At 38.0% G+C, this 11,481-nt stretch overlaps 1 protein-coding gene across 1 annotated transcript; it reads right to left on the bottom strand.

Moving 5' to 3' along the window:
* Window positions 1-2,255: 2,255 nt before the first annotated feature.
* On the bottom strand, window positions 2,256-8,906 carry znf217 (zinc finger protein 217). Its single transcript, XM_073823163.1, has 5 exons — window positions 7,251-8,906; window positions 6,734-6,856; window positions 5,292-6,629; window positions 3,958-4,078; window positions 2,256-3,870 (listed from the first exon to the last, which is right to left on the bottom strand). Exons 1-4 carry the CDS (start codon window positions 8,557-8,559, stop codon window positions 3,969-3,971), a joined length of 2,880 nt encoding a protein of 959 aa, XP_073679264.1. The 5' UTR covers window positions 8,560-8,906; the 3' UTR covers window positions 2,256-3,870; window positions 3,958-3,968.
* Between the last annotated feature and the right edge of the window lie 2,575 nt (window positions 8,907-11,481).

Genomic DNA, 11,481 nt, shown 5'->3' with positions numbered 1-11,481 from the left:
AATCTCATTCCGAGATTCTCAAAGTTTTTTGCAGGGTTCCCCTGGTAAAATTTGCACTCTATGGGCTAAATATCACGTTATTAGAAGTCACTTTAACCTGTAGATATGAAAAACATTCTGCGGAAAGCGTGTTAGAGTCTCCCAAATTCCAAAAATGCGGAAAACCGCAGACTTGGCAACACTGAATAAAAGGTCAAAAAAATAGAACAAAATTTATTAGAAATAATTTGGTGTCAGTGTTTTTTTTTTTAAGAATTAATAAATTTTTTTACTATTATTCAGCAAGGATGTGTTAAATTGAAAAAAAAAAAATGATAGTAATGATTTATATTGTTACAAAACCATTTGCTCAAAGCTTCTGCTATTGGTTTTCCTACATTAACAACTGTAGGAAAAAATTGTTAAACAAATGACAATTATATATTTTGTACATCTTATAATTTTGCTTAATACATTTTTATTAAGCAAAATAAGATGTACAAATATATAATTGTTATTGATGTAAAAAGTATGTAAAAATTGTAAATCTGTAATGTAAATCTGTAATAGTTGCATGAGTCCCTCAGTGTGAAAAGATGGATCTCAAAATTATACAGTCATTGCTGGAAAGGGTTCAAATACACAAAAATGCTGAAAAACCAAAGAATTTGTAAGACCTGAAGGATTTTTCTGAAGAACAGCAGGCAGTTGTAAACTTTTGACTTCTATATATAGCCAACTACATTAGTTAACATCAGCTAACAATGAAAAGTGCTTCTAAAGCATGCATTAAACTTAGTTAATCTTAAAATTTACTAACACATTATTAAAATTAAAAGTTGTATGTGTTAACATTAGTTATGATGTGAACTAACAAGAAAATATTTTTTAATTAACTATATGCTTAAGCATTAAGATTTGTACTCATGGAAATTACTAAATCAGTCAAACCTGTTCGTTAGAAGGGGGTGTCCCAATACTTTTGGCAATATAGTGTATATTAACTAATGTTAACAAACACAATCTTATTGTAAACTGTTACCATGTCTTCTTCTTTTTTTCTTTTTGGGGTTGAAATATGATCAAATTTTGATTTGTGAAGTGAATTTTATAAAGAAATGTGACCCTGGACCACAAAATCAGTCTTAAGTAGCACAGGTATATTTGTAGCAATAGCCAAAAATGCATTGTATGGGTCAAAATAGAATTTTTTCTTTTATGCCAAAATCATTAGGATATTAAGTGAAGATCATGTTCCATGAAGATATATATATTTTTTAACTTCTTACTGTAAATATATCAAAACTTTTAATTAGTAATATGCATTGCTAAGAACTTCGTTTGGACAACTTTAAAGGTGATTTTCTCAAGATTTAGATTTTTTGCACCCTCAGATTCTAGATTTTCAAATAGTCGTATCTCGACCAAATACTGCCCTATCCTAACAAACCATACATCAATGGAAAGCTTATTTATTCAGCTTTGATAATGTATACATTAATTTAAACTGACCCTTATTTTGTGGTCCAAGGTCAAGGTATGTTTTTAAAGGTCAAGAGGGCATGTCAAGAACATCATTAGATCATTTTATTACACGGCTCTTTGGAATGCTTGATTCTGATTGGTCAGTTGAGACATTTGCAGGTTCGTTCTTTTCAAATAATCACCGCTCCAAAGTAATAACGCATAGCCGGTACTACTTGTATGTTTAAAATCCCTCCGTGCCAACAAAGATTACCGTTTGGCGCCATCTTGTGACAAACACTGGACAACCACAATTAACAATGGAAAATTTCGACATTAATCTATTTAAATTGTCTTACTAACGTACATAGTTTGAATGTTAGTCACGTGGTACTATATCGTTTCGCGGAAGGATAAAAATGTTAATTTAAAACAAATATGCCAATAAAAGGTTTCAAATTCATATTCATGTCCAGTTTTTTTTTCCTTATGTGGCAAGTAGCCGTGTAATAAGCGGGATAATGTACAGGCAGCCGGTAGTTATCGCAGAAATACCTGATCACACTGTCGGGGCTTATTTCTGCGATAACTACCGGCTGCCTGTACATTATCCCTTACGTAACAAGCTTCATTTGAACTTTATAATAGAAAGACTACCACTTCACTAGCAGCTTGTCTATAGACTACTTGACCTGCAAAAAAAGTACAGTGCATCTATGACTGCAAATTTAAGCTTCTAATGCAAGATCCAAAACAAAACAATACTCACCTTCCACATATGAAAATGAAAAACAAGATAACCTGACACTTAGTCCAGTTTGCACAACTGCTTTATTCTGCCTCTAGAAAGGGCCGGAGCCCTGGAATACACCTGGTTTAATAACAAGGTGGGTTACAAAATTGGAAATCCAAATTACAGATTCTGTTAAAGAGCAAAAATAACAGCATCATTCATGAAACTCTGGACAAGAGGAGTGGGGAGAAAAAGCATTATTTGTGCATGCCTGTGACACAACCTGACCACAAGAAAAGAACTCGAAAGAGGAAAAAGTCATTAGTGAAAGTGCAAAAGAAAAAGGAAAATTAAAAATTGGGAACAAGTACACCCTAGAAGGGGAAAAAAGAAAAACGAGCACAACTACAAACACGATTTACACATGGCGGCGACTACATCCCAAACCAAACTACCTACACAAAACCAATTCGATGCGTTTAAGAGTCGAAATACTGAGCGTGAAAGAGGACAAAAACCAGAAAGAGTGCCGGTTTCTGACCAAAGTTGATTAGAAATTCATTATCACTCAGTCTAAGTGATCTACGACTCAAGAAAACTAAATAAGGGGCGATTCATTATTGTGGTACGAAGCAAATGAAAAATAATAATAATAATAATAATAATAATAAAACGCTTCAAGTTTATCATCAATGAAATATGACGCATTCGCTTCAGCTCATGAAAGCCCCTTAAATATTACAAAATAAGTTAACTCTCCAAACATCTTCAGAGTTAGTATACCGAACGCAGACAGTAACAGAAACCACGACGAGCGTTAGCCACCGTTGCACACACAACCTAATGAAGCAATAAATACACTTGATTATTAAGTAAAAAAGACGACGATAACAAAAACATTCTGGTGTATGAAAACGTAACAATCACAACAAAAATGCTCACCACGCATTAGGTGGAAAAGGCGCAAAAATCACAGTTATGTTTTTTATCAATCCTGAGGATCCCGTTGAATGTCTTTGTCACAGTGAAGGAGGTTCCACGCAGTCCCTGCATTTCTTTATCTTACTTTTAAATGTACCTACACAATAGTACACAGTACGTCACCATTGCTTCAAAAGTCTCGCGTCCGAGACGATAACACAGCAGCTAGATTTTGTACAAACGAGAAGGTTTCGAACGTTCTGTGCATAGCATAAAGTTGACCTGCAAAAGAGATGTTAAACATTAACAATATAGACACGATTAGAGGAAAGCACAAAAAAAAAAAAAAAACACAGCGCCCCTCTTTGTTTATTTGGTCAGTGCCGTCCACTCGTGCATTTAGGCTTTTAATAAAAAGTAATGGAGGCACTTGCCAGGCTTGCGGTTTGATTAGTATTTAGGCCGTCATCGTAAAGCACCGACCCACAACAGATTCACAAGTCAACTGTCATGCACGGAGTGCGTCTGACGTTCAGTTTCGTGTTAAGTGCACCGCAGATGAATCTATTGCCATAATGGAATGCAAATTGAATCAAAACAACACTGTTCAAGGCTGCAGTCCAAGTTCGGTCTGCCAAGGCTAGAGGCCCGTATCCGCACAGTACATCCTTCCAACACGTCAAACCCTTCAGCGGTAGTGTCTGAAGAACAACATCAAATGCGTTCAACTTTCCTCCCAGCCGAGGACCCCAGCGACGGAGCACATTTCGACGCTGCGGAGGAGAAACAGTGCGATTAGCTTGCATTAACCACCATGCAATACCTGCGGAATGAGAGCGGGGTCTGGTGAAGTCATTTACCCTGGATGGGTCTAAGAGCTCTTATCTGAAGGTCCACAGCGTTCGTTCGTCAGAGGGCTGGTTTGGATTCTCCTCTGAGTCATGCTTGAGGAGTAGTGAGGGAAGATCAAGGATCTGCTTCCTAAAAAGAGGAGCATACAGGATAGTGTTCAGTCAGGATTCTAGGATACCTCCTCACTAAATAAGTGCCAAGAGCATTTAGGAGGCCATGGCGAAGTCAGAAACTTTATATGATTCTTAAAAGCTAGTGCCTGCATTTTCGTAAAGGAAAAATGTGAAATGTGTATGTATATGTATAGTTTTTATAAAAAAATTTTTTATACTTGCATAAACTAATTAATATACAGAAAATGTATAAGTATATATATATATAATTTTGCTGTTAAGTTTGTAATTTTTGCAGTTTATTTACATAAAACAATTTATATACTAAATTTACATGCTATGTATATTATGTAGCCATTTTGTTTGCAATTTTGGCTGCTTATTTACATAAAATAATGAATATACTAATTTATATGCAGAAAATGTACGTGTATGTATATAATTTTGCCGTTTTGTTTGCAATTTTTGCTGCTTATTTACATAAAACATACTAATTTATATACAGAAAATGTGCATATAATTGTGCCATTTTGTTTGCAATTTTTGCTGTTTATTTACATAAAATAATTTATATACAGAAAACGTGTGTGTATGTATATAATTTAGCTGTTTTGTTTGCAATTTTTGCTGCTCATTTACATAAAATAATGAATATACTAATTTATATACAGAAAATGTATATGTATATAATTTAGCTGTTTTGTTTTCAATTTTTGCTGCTTATTTACATAAAATAATATACTAAATTATATACAGAAAATTTATATGTATATAATTCAGCTGTTTTGTTTGCACATTTTGCGGCTCATTTACATAAAATAATTAATATACTCAATTATATACAGAAAATTTATATATATATTATTTAGCTGTTTTGTTTGCAATTTTGCTGCTTATTTACACAATATAATTTATATACCAATTTATATGCTATTTAAATCACATTATATTGTCTCTTATATTTATATTACATTTATCATATATCATATATTTTATTTCTATATATTATTTTTCTTAATAATAGGATTGAAATAGAATTTGTGAGATCCACCAATATATGCCAATTCACCAAATCAGTACTATACTTTGAAAACAAATGGAAATCGTAAACAAGACCAGTAAGCACAGGCAAATAATGTATGAAAATTTATGCTTATCCTAAAGTATGTGAAAACAATGTGTTTTACCTAATGAGTAATTGCTGACAAGCATGTTGTGTAAGTACTCACCAGCGACAGGTGAGGCCATGACAGCATGGCTGGAACCTGCGGCGGCAGGGTGATAGAGCGAGGCCAGGTTGTTGGGCGTGTAGTTGCGGAAGAGGTTGATGACATTCCAGTCAGCCTGCATGCTGTTGGGAGACGACGTGGGAGTCACCTTAACCGATGCCAAGGCCGAGGTCACCTGCAATGAGGTTTTCGCACTTCTTCCGGAGGGCACAAGACGGTTGAAATCCTCTCCGAGCCGTCCTGATGCGGTATGTAGAGGTTCAAAGGACTTGTGTCTCTTGCTAGAGGGTTCGCCGACATCCGTTTGCGTCAAGTTTCGGAAGCGGTCTGAAAGGCAAAGTCTAGCTGGATCCGTGGGCCAAACCATTCCGTTTTTGCCCATGCTTGCCCTCTGATTTATCTCATGATCCAGGCTGGGCCTCTGCTTGAACTCTCGATCGATCACCAATGGAACGTTTAATTTTCTGCTAGATTCTTGCTCTGAGATTCTAGATAGCGAGCTGGTTGCGTCCGATTCCCTACCACGTTGGCCCTCCTGCTGCTGATCTCTCCAGCGCTCCTTCGCAGGAGAAATCTTAGACATCGGAGGTGGTTTCGGAAGCTTCTCGACAAGTTTTTCTGGTTGGCGCAATGGGGATTTGGTCCGACGGTGATTCCTCATGTTGATGGTGGGCAAAGGAGTGACGTCTTTGCCCTCAAGAGCCGGAGGGCAACCAGTGTACCGTTTCTGTTTCTGAGGTCCCCTGTATCCATTCTTCTTGACATCCAACTTCTCCTTGTGGATGAGCTTTTTATGCATCAAGAGAACCTCAGGGTAAAGGGTTTCAAAGGAGCAAGAGGTACACGTGTTGGTCGGTAACAGGTTTCTGGGTACTGAGGTAGCAGATACAGAAAGTGGCACTTTGAGGGACAAATTCAAAGGTGCTTCCGTAGCCTCCTTATCCTCCATCTTCGGGTTTACCGCTAACGGGTATTTTTTGTTGACCTCACCCACTGGGGTGTAAGGAGCTGCTGCGGGAGAACTTACATACTCTTGCTTGACTTGAAGGGAAGGACTTGTGCTGTTAATAACGGCCTGGCTCATGCCTGGTTCATGTTTAACACCGACAGGCAGAGGTTTAGGAGCAAGCCACTGTTTAGCTGGTTTTAGAGATTGTTTTTCATCTACATTCTTGGGAGGTTCAATGGCCTTGATGATATTTCTAGCAGACGACGTAGCAGGAATGTTCGGGATTTCTGTGAAAGGTTTGTCCTTGTGACGTCTGTCTAGATGGTACCTCAAAGATGTTTTCTGTGCTGCGGCATAGTCACAATATTCACATTTATACGGTTTTTCACCTGTGAAATGAGGAGAGATGTTATGTTTAACTACATTTATCCTGGAACAAGCCATTTGAAGGCATAACGCATGATGTAAAAAGCCAATAAAACAAAGAACGAACCAGTATGTGTCCTGAGATGAATATTGAGGTAATAGTTTGAGCGGAAAGTCTTGCCACAGTAACTGCATTTTCTTGGTGCAAGAATTTTCAGCTTCATTTTTCCTGATCCTTCCTCAATTTTTTCTGTAGGGAAAGTGACATGTTTAGTTTAAGCCTTAAACGATACATGGTATTCTAAAACAGAAATGTAAAACTGCAAGCTACACTATAGAATATCCTTGAGTTAAATATGCAAGTGTTTTCTCTGACCAGCAGAGGGAGCCCTAAGTTCTGCACTGGCATAAAAAGGTGCATTTAAACCCTCAAGACATAAGTAGCTACTTCTGTAGCAAAAGTACACATTTCTGGGTAATTATGATGTACATAACTCAAAATAAAAAAATCATGATGACAATCTTGAGCACTCGGTGGATCAACTTCTGACAAATGACAGTAAGTTGACGGTAAGCTGTTTTTACCAAGCAATTAAGAACTACTATAAAAGCGAAAACAATACCAAGCACTTGGCTAATAATACCTGGATTAAAGGCGTCAACTGGCACTCCCTCTTCGGAGCCATCCTCTGAGTACTCCTCGGCTCGGTCGAGAGATGAACTACTACAGGAGCCTACGCTTTGGGCCCTCCCATCTACAGGTGTGGTGGGACTATCTGCTCCCCCTCGTTCCTTTTTGTGGATTCGAGAATGGAGGACCAACTGATGGTAAGTCCGGAAGATCTTGCCGCACTCTTCACAGTTAGTTGGCTTGTCCTTACGAATCAGACCCTTTTGCTCAGGTGATGGGGAAGGAGTCTCACTAGGCTTGAGTTCACTTCGTAGGCCTCGCCTGGGTTTGTCTCCACCGCCAGAAGCCCAAATGGCCCCCAGTTCCTCTTTTTCAGAGCCAGAGTCCTCGTTGTCAGAGTTGGAGTCTGCGTTGAGCTCCTTGGCTAAGTTTGGACCTGCTGCGATCTTGCCCCTGGTGGCCAACTGCCAAGCCTGGTAGGTGTTGAAAGGATCAAGTTGGGATATCCAGCGTCCAGATGGATGACTCCGTTGAGCTTCTTCTCTCGCACCCGAAGGACGCAATTGTAGATTCTGAAAAAAGGCGTTCTGAGATACAGGAACCTCCTCAGGAGGTTGGCTATCCAATGAGATGTTCTCATCCACTTCCGGTTCACGATTATGCACCTTGCTGTGCTCAGCCAGAACTTCCTTGTTTAGGAAAAAGAAGCCACATACCATGCACATTTTGTATGGTGTGACCACTGGTGATGGTGGCTGGTCTTGGATGACATCATTAACAGTGGCTGGGATCTCCAGGTCCTGGTTTTTATTTTTAGCTTTTCCACCATGGGTTCTCATGTGGTTCTTTAGGAACCATGGCTCTTTAAAACGGCGGCCACAGAGGCCGCAGCAGTACGTGAAAGAGTCCTTGTGTTTCCGCATGTGTGTTTCCAGCTCAGTCGCATCTGCGACAGCCTGGCCGCACACCACGCAACAGAGCTCTTCATTCTTTTCCACAGCTGGGCAGGTCTTAGAACGGGCCCTTTCGCTGGGAGTTAAGAATTCCGCTTCCACGCGCAACACCGCGGGAGCGTGGAATGTTGTGGGATGCTGGGAAAGAAGGTGTGGTCCCAGGTCTTCCTGATGCAGGAAAGTTTCCTCGCAAAACATGCAGTCTAGAGGTAGGCTACTTTCTGCCAGGGTGTCTAGTTTTTCCACCACGCTGGCGTGGGGCGTCATGCTAGATCCAGTACCAGGCATGTTTGCGCTACTGTGGCTGAGAATGTCATGACCTAGTCCATCAGGACTTTCCACATATGGGATCAACGGGTGGGTAGGCATGTCAGCAGGAATTTACTTGGGTATTTCTTTCTTATTTAGTTTCAGTTGAAAGCTTGTATGAAACAATATGTCGAATGTTACAAGACAGTCATTCATTTAAATACTCATGAAGGACATCATGCATTAGATTACACAATACTCTTAACACTTCCATGGAACTTGCCAAATTTTCCTAACAGACTTTTTACATTTCAGCACAGTGCGTATGCCAAGAGTTTCAGTAAACCCGTCTGATCCATGCTGTACATGAGAAGCAGTCGAGGCTTGCCAGTCACTGCCAGGTAATGGGGCATAAACTTGATCAGTTGATTTCTTGTGATTCACACAGAGGAATTGTCCTGACAGGCAAAACCTGAAATGAAAGAAAAAGACAAAGTCAGGTGTGGCCAGTTCTGTGGAATGTAATCTACTCAGGACTACACTTACAAATACAGATGATTAAATTAATGGGGGAGAGAAAACAAGTGCTCATCTCTTTTGTACTGTTACTTGAGATGAAACACGATCCGTCACATGGATCGTTAAAAAAAGATTACCAACCACACAGGGCTCTAACTTTGATGTTTTGCTTAAGTTTCTAAAGTAAACTGGAGACAAAAGACAGGTTGTTTTAAGTACACTGCAAATTACAGCAAATGCAATTTATCAAAAGTAAATCAGACACAGAGCAAGAGATAATCTAAGCCCACAGAAACAAGCCTTTGGCTTTTTGTTGAATAAATATATTATTATGTAAGGTAAAATAGACAGCATAAAACACAAGAGTAACCTTGTGGTTAAAGATCTGTTTTAACAGCCAAAGATTGTGATCATAAAGTATCTGAATTGAGAATGAACAAGCAGCTAAAGGGTTGCTGAGAGTACAGTGTTAGTCTATAATAATTGCGCCCTTGAGAAAAGTCATCTTTGCTAAATTATTCCAGTGGGACTGTTGCTGTACTATGATCAAGACATGGTTTATCAAGTTTTAAGAATAAAAATATATGTGTGTATAAGAGATGCTGTAACTTTTATGTTTTATATGCTGCAACTGGTCTCCATTTCTTTGTTTTTTAACTTTTTTATTTCACTAGTTAATTTTAATGGTCCAGGAGAGTGACAAATTAACTTTTAATTGTACAACTACCCACGTAGTAATCTTAACTGATAAGAGGTCATAAAACGGCATGAAAAAACATACACTATAAAATATATTATAAAAAATGAGGAGCCATTTTATAGCTTTAACCCTTATAACTAGCATTTGGCCAATTCTTTAGATGTAATTGGTATTTTTTTAGAAAAACTATAAAACCTAAATAGGAGCAACTAATAAAATCAAACAAACAAGAGTACCACAATGTAGCAATAGCCAAAAATACATTGTATGGGTCAACATTTTTCTTTTATGACAAAAATAATTAGGATATTAAGTAAAGATCATGTTCCATGAAGATATCTTGTAAATGTCCGACCAAAATATATAAACTTAATTTTTTATTAGTAATATGCATTGCTAAGAACTTCATTTGGACAACTTTTTAAGACGATTTTTTCCTCAATATTTAGATTTTTTTGCACCCTCAGATTCCAGATTTTCAAACAGTTGTATCTCGGCCAAATATTGTCCTATCATAACAAACTATACAATCAATGGAGCTTATTTAGATGATATACAAACATAGATATATACACACACACACACACACACACACACACACACACATACATATATTAGTGCCCAAGTGCCTACTAAAAGTATATGTATACGTCAAAAAACAACAAAAAAATAGTCTGAGATCTAATAAACTGTACATAGAGATCTGACATCAACTGTTATGTAAATGTACCAATTCAGAACATGTAGGGAAAACCCGATTTCAGATCTTTTAGAAATTTTTCAGGGACAAAACTGACGAAATGCCGTTCTTTAGATGCATTACTGTGAAGCAACAGGAAGCCAGAGTCGAATGCCTATCTACAGCGGTGTCCTTCACAATATCTGTGAAACCTCACTCATGAGGTCTAAGGTGGAGTCACAGCATTGTTCTGCAACCTTTTAGCCTATCTTCCATGCTGAAACAAGTCAATAAATGAAACTAACCGCATTAATCTATCTCTTAGGATGTTATATAACACCAAAGACGAACATACGGCATTCTTATTCAAGACTAAACGCAAAGTTTCAGGCATGTTGCCAATCAGTTATAAACTGTGCTTATTTTACAAACCTAAATACAAAACATGCTATTACGCTCTTAATATACCTACATAAACACAACTAGTTCAACTCACTTTTAAGGAAATGCACCACAAAAATAGGCTTCGCTAATGTAAGGCAGTTAAAAAGAGAAACAGAGGCTCAAGATGAAAAAAAGAGAAACGGAGGCTGAAAAGGAAGCTTTAGCACATCAGTTATCTACCGAATAACCACTGTTTAAAAAAAAGCAAGCGAAAAAAGAATCTGTGAATTCTTTTACACTAAGCAGACATACTCTAACGGCAGGCCTGTTCAACAAACTCATTTGCGCCATTTGTTTTCAAATGCAGAAAACTCCCATTTAGATAACCTAAATAGTACAAAATGATAAAGTTAATGGCCCCACCTATGCTTGAGTCATTATAATAGCCTAAAACACGGTTAGTTGACATGCTGAAGAAACAGCTAGAGACCAGCTGGTGTTTGTCTTACTCTTTTGTTTGGGCTTTGCCATGCAACCTGTTCACAAGAATAGCGTGTTTGTTGGCCCCCAAACCATCCGAATTTCTCAAAGGAAGTTCTCAAAAAGAGACAGTGTCAGTTACACTTATAGTAATTGTCTTATAGAACAATAAATGGTGCGGATGGCTCATGCAAATCAGTGAAAACAGGTTATTATAATGTAAGAAAAACAGTATGCGAGTAAAACACAACCGCCACTCAGTAAATATCTCAGAAGACTG

Source organism: Garra rufa, chromosome 18, assembly GCF_049309525.1.
Source record: "Garra rufa chromosome 18, GarRuf1.0, whole genome shotgun sequence".
NCBI lineage: Eukaryota > Metazoa > Chordata > Actinopteri > Cypriniformes > Cyprinidae > Garra > Garra rufa.
Note: the sequence above shows the minus strand (reverse complement) of the source record. Positions and strands in the feature narration are given on the sequence as shown.

Coding starts and splice junctions, on each gene's coding strand:
- znf217 (XM_073823163.1), bottom strand. CDS start 8,559: ATGCCTACCCACCCGTTGATCCCATATGTGGAAAGTCCTGATGGACTA. Junction 6,630..6,733: donor TCATCTCAGGACACATACTG/GTTCGTTCTTTG, acceptor CTCATTTCACAG/GTGAAAAACCGTATAAATGT. Junction 4,079..5,291: donor CATGGCCTCACCTGTCGCTG/GTGAGTACTTAC, acceptor TCCTCTTTTTAG/GAAGCAGATCCTTGATCTTC.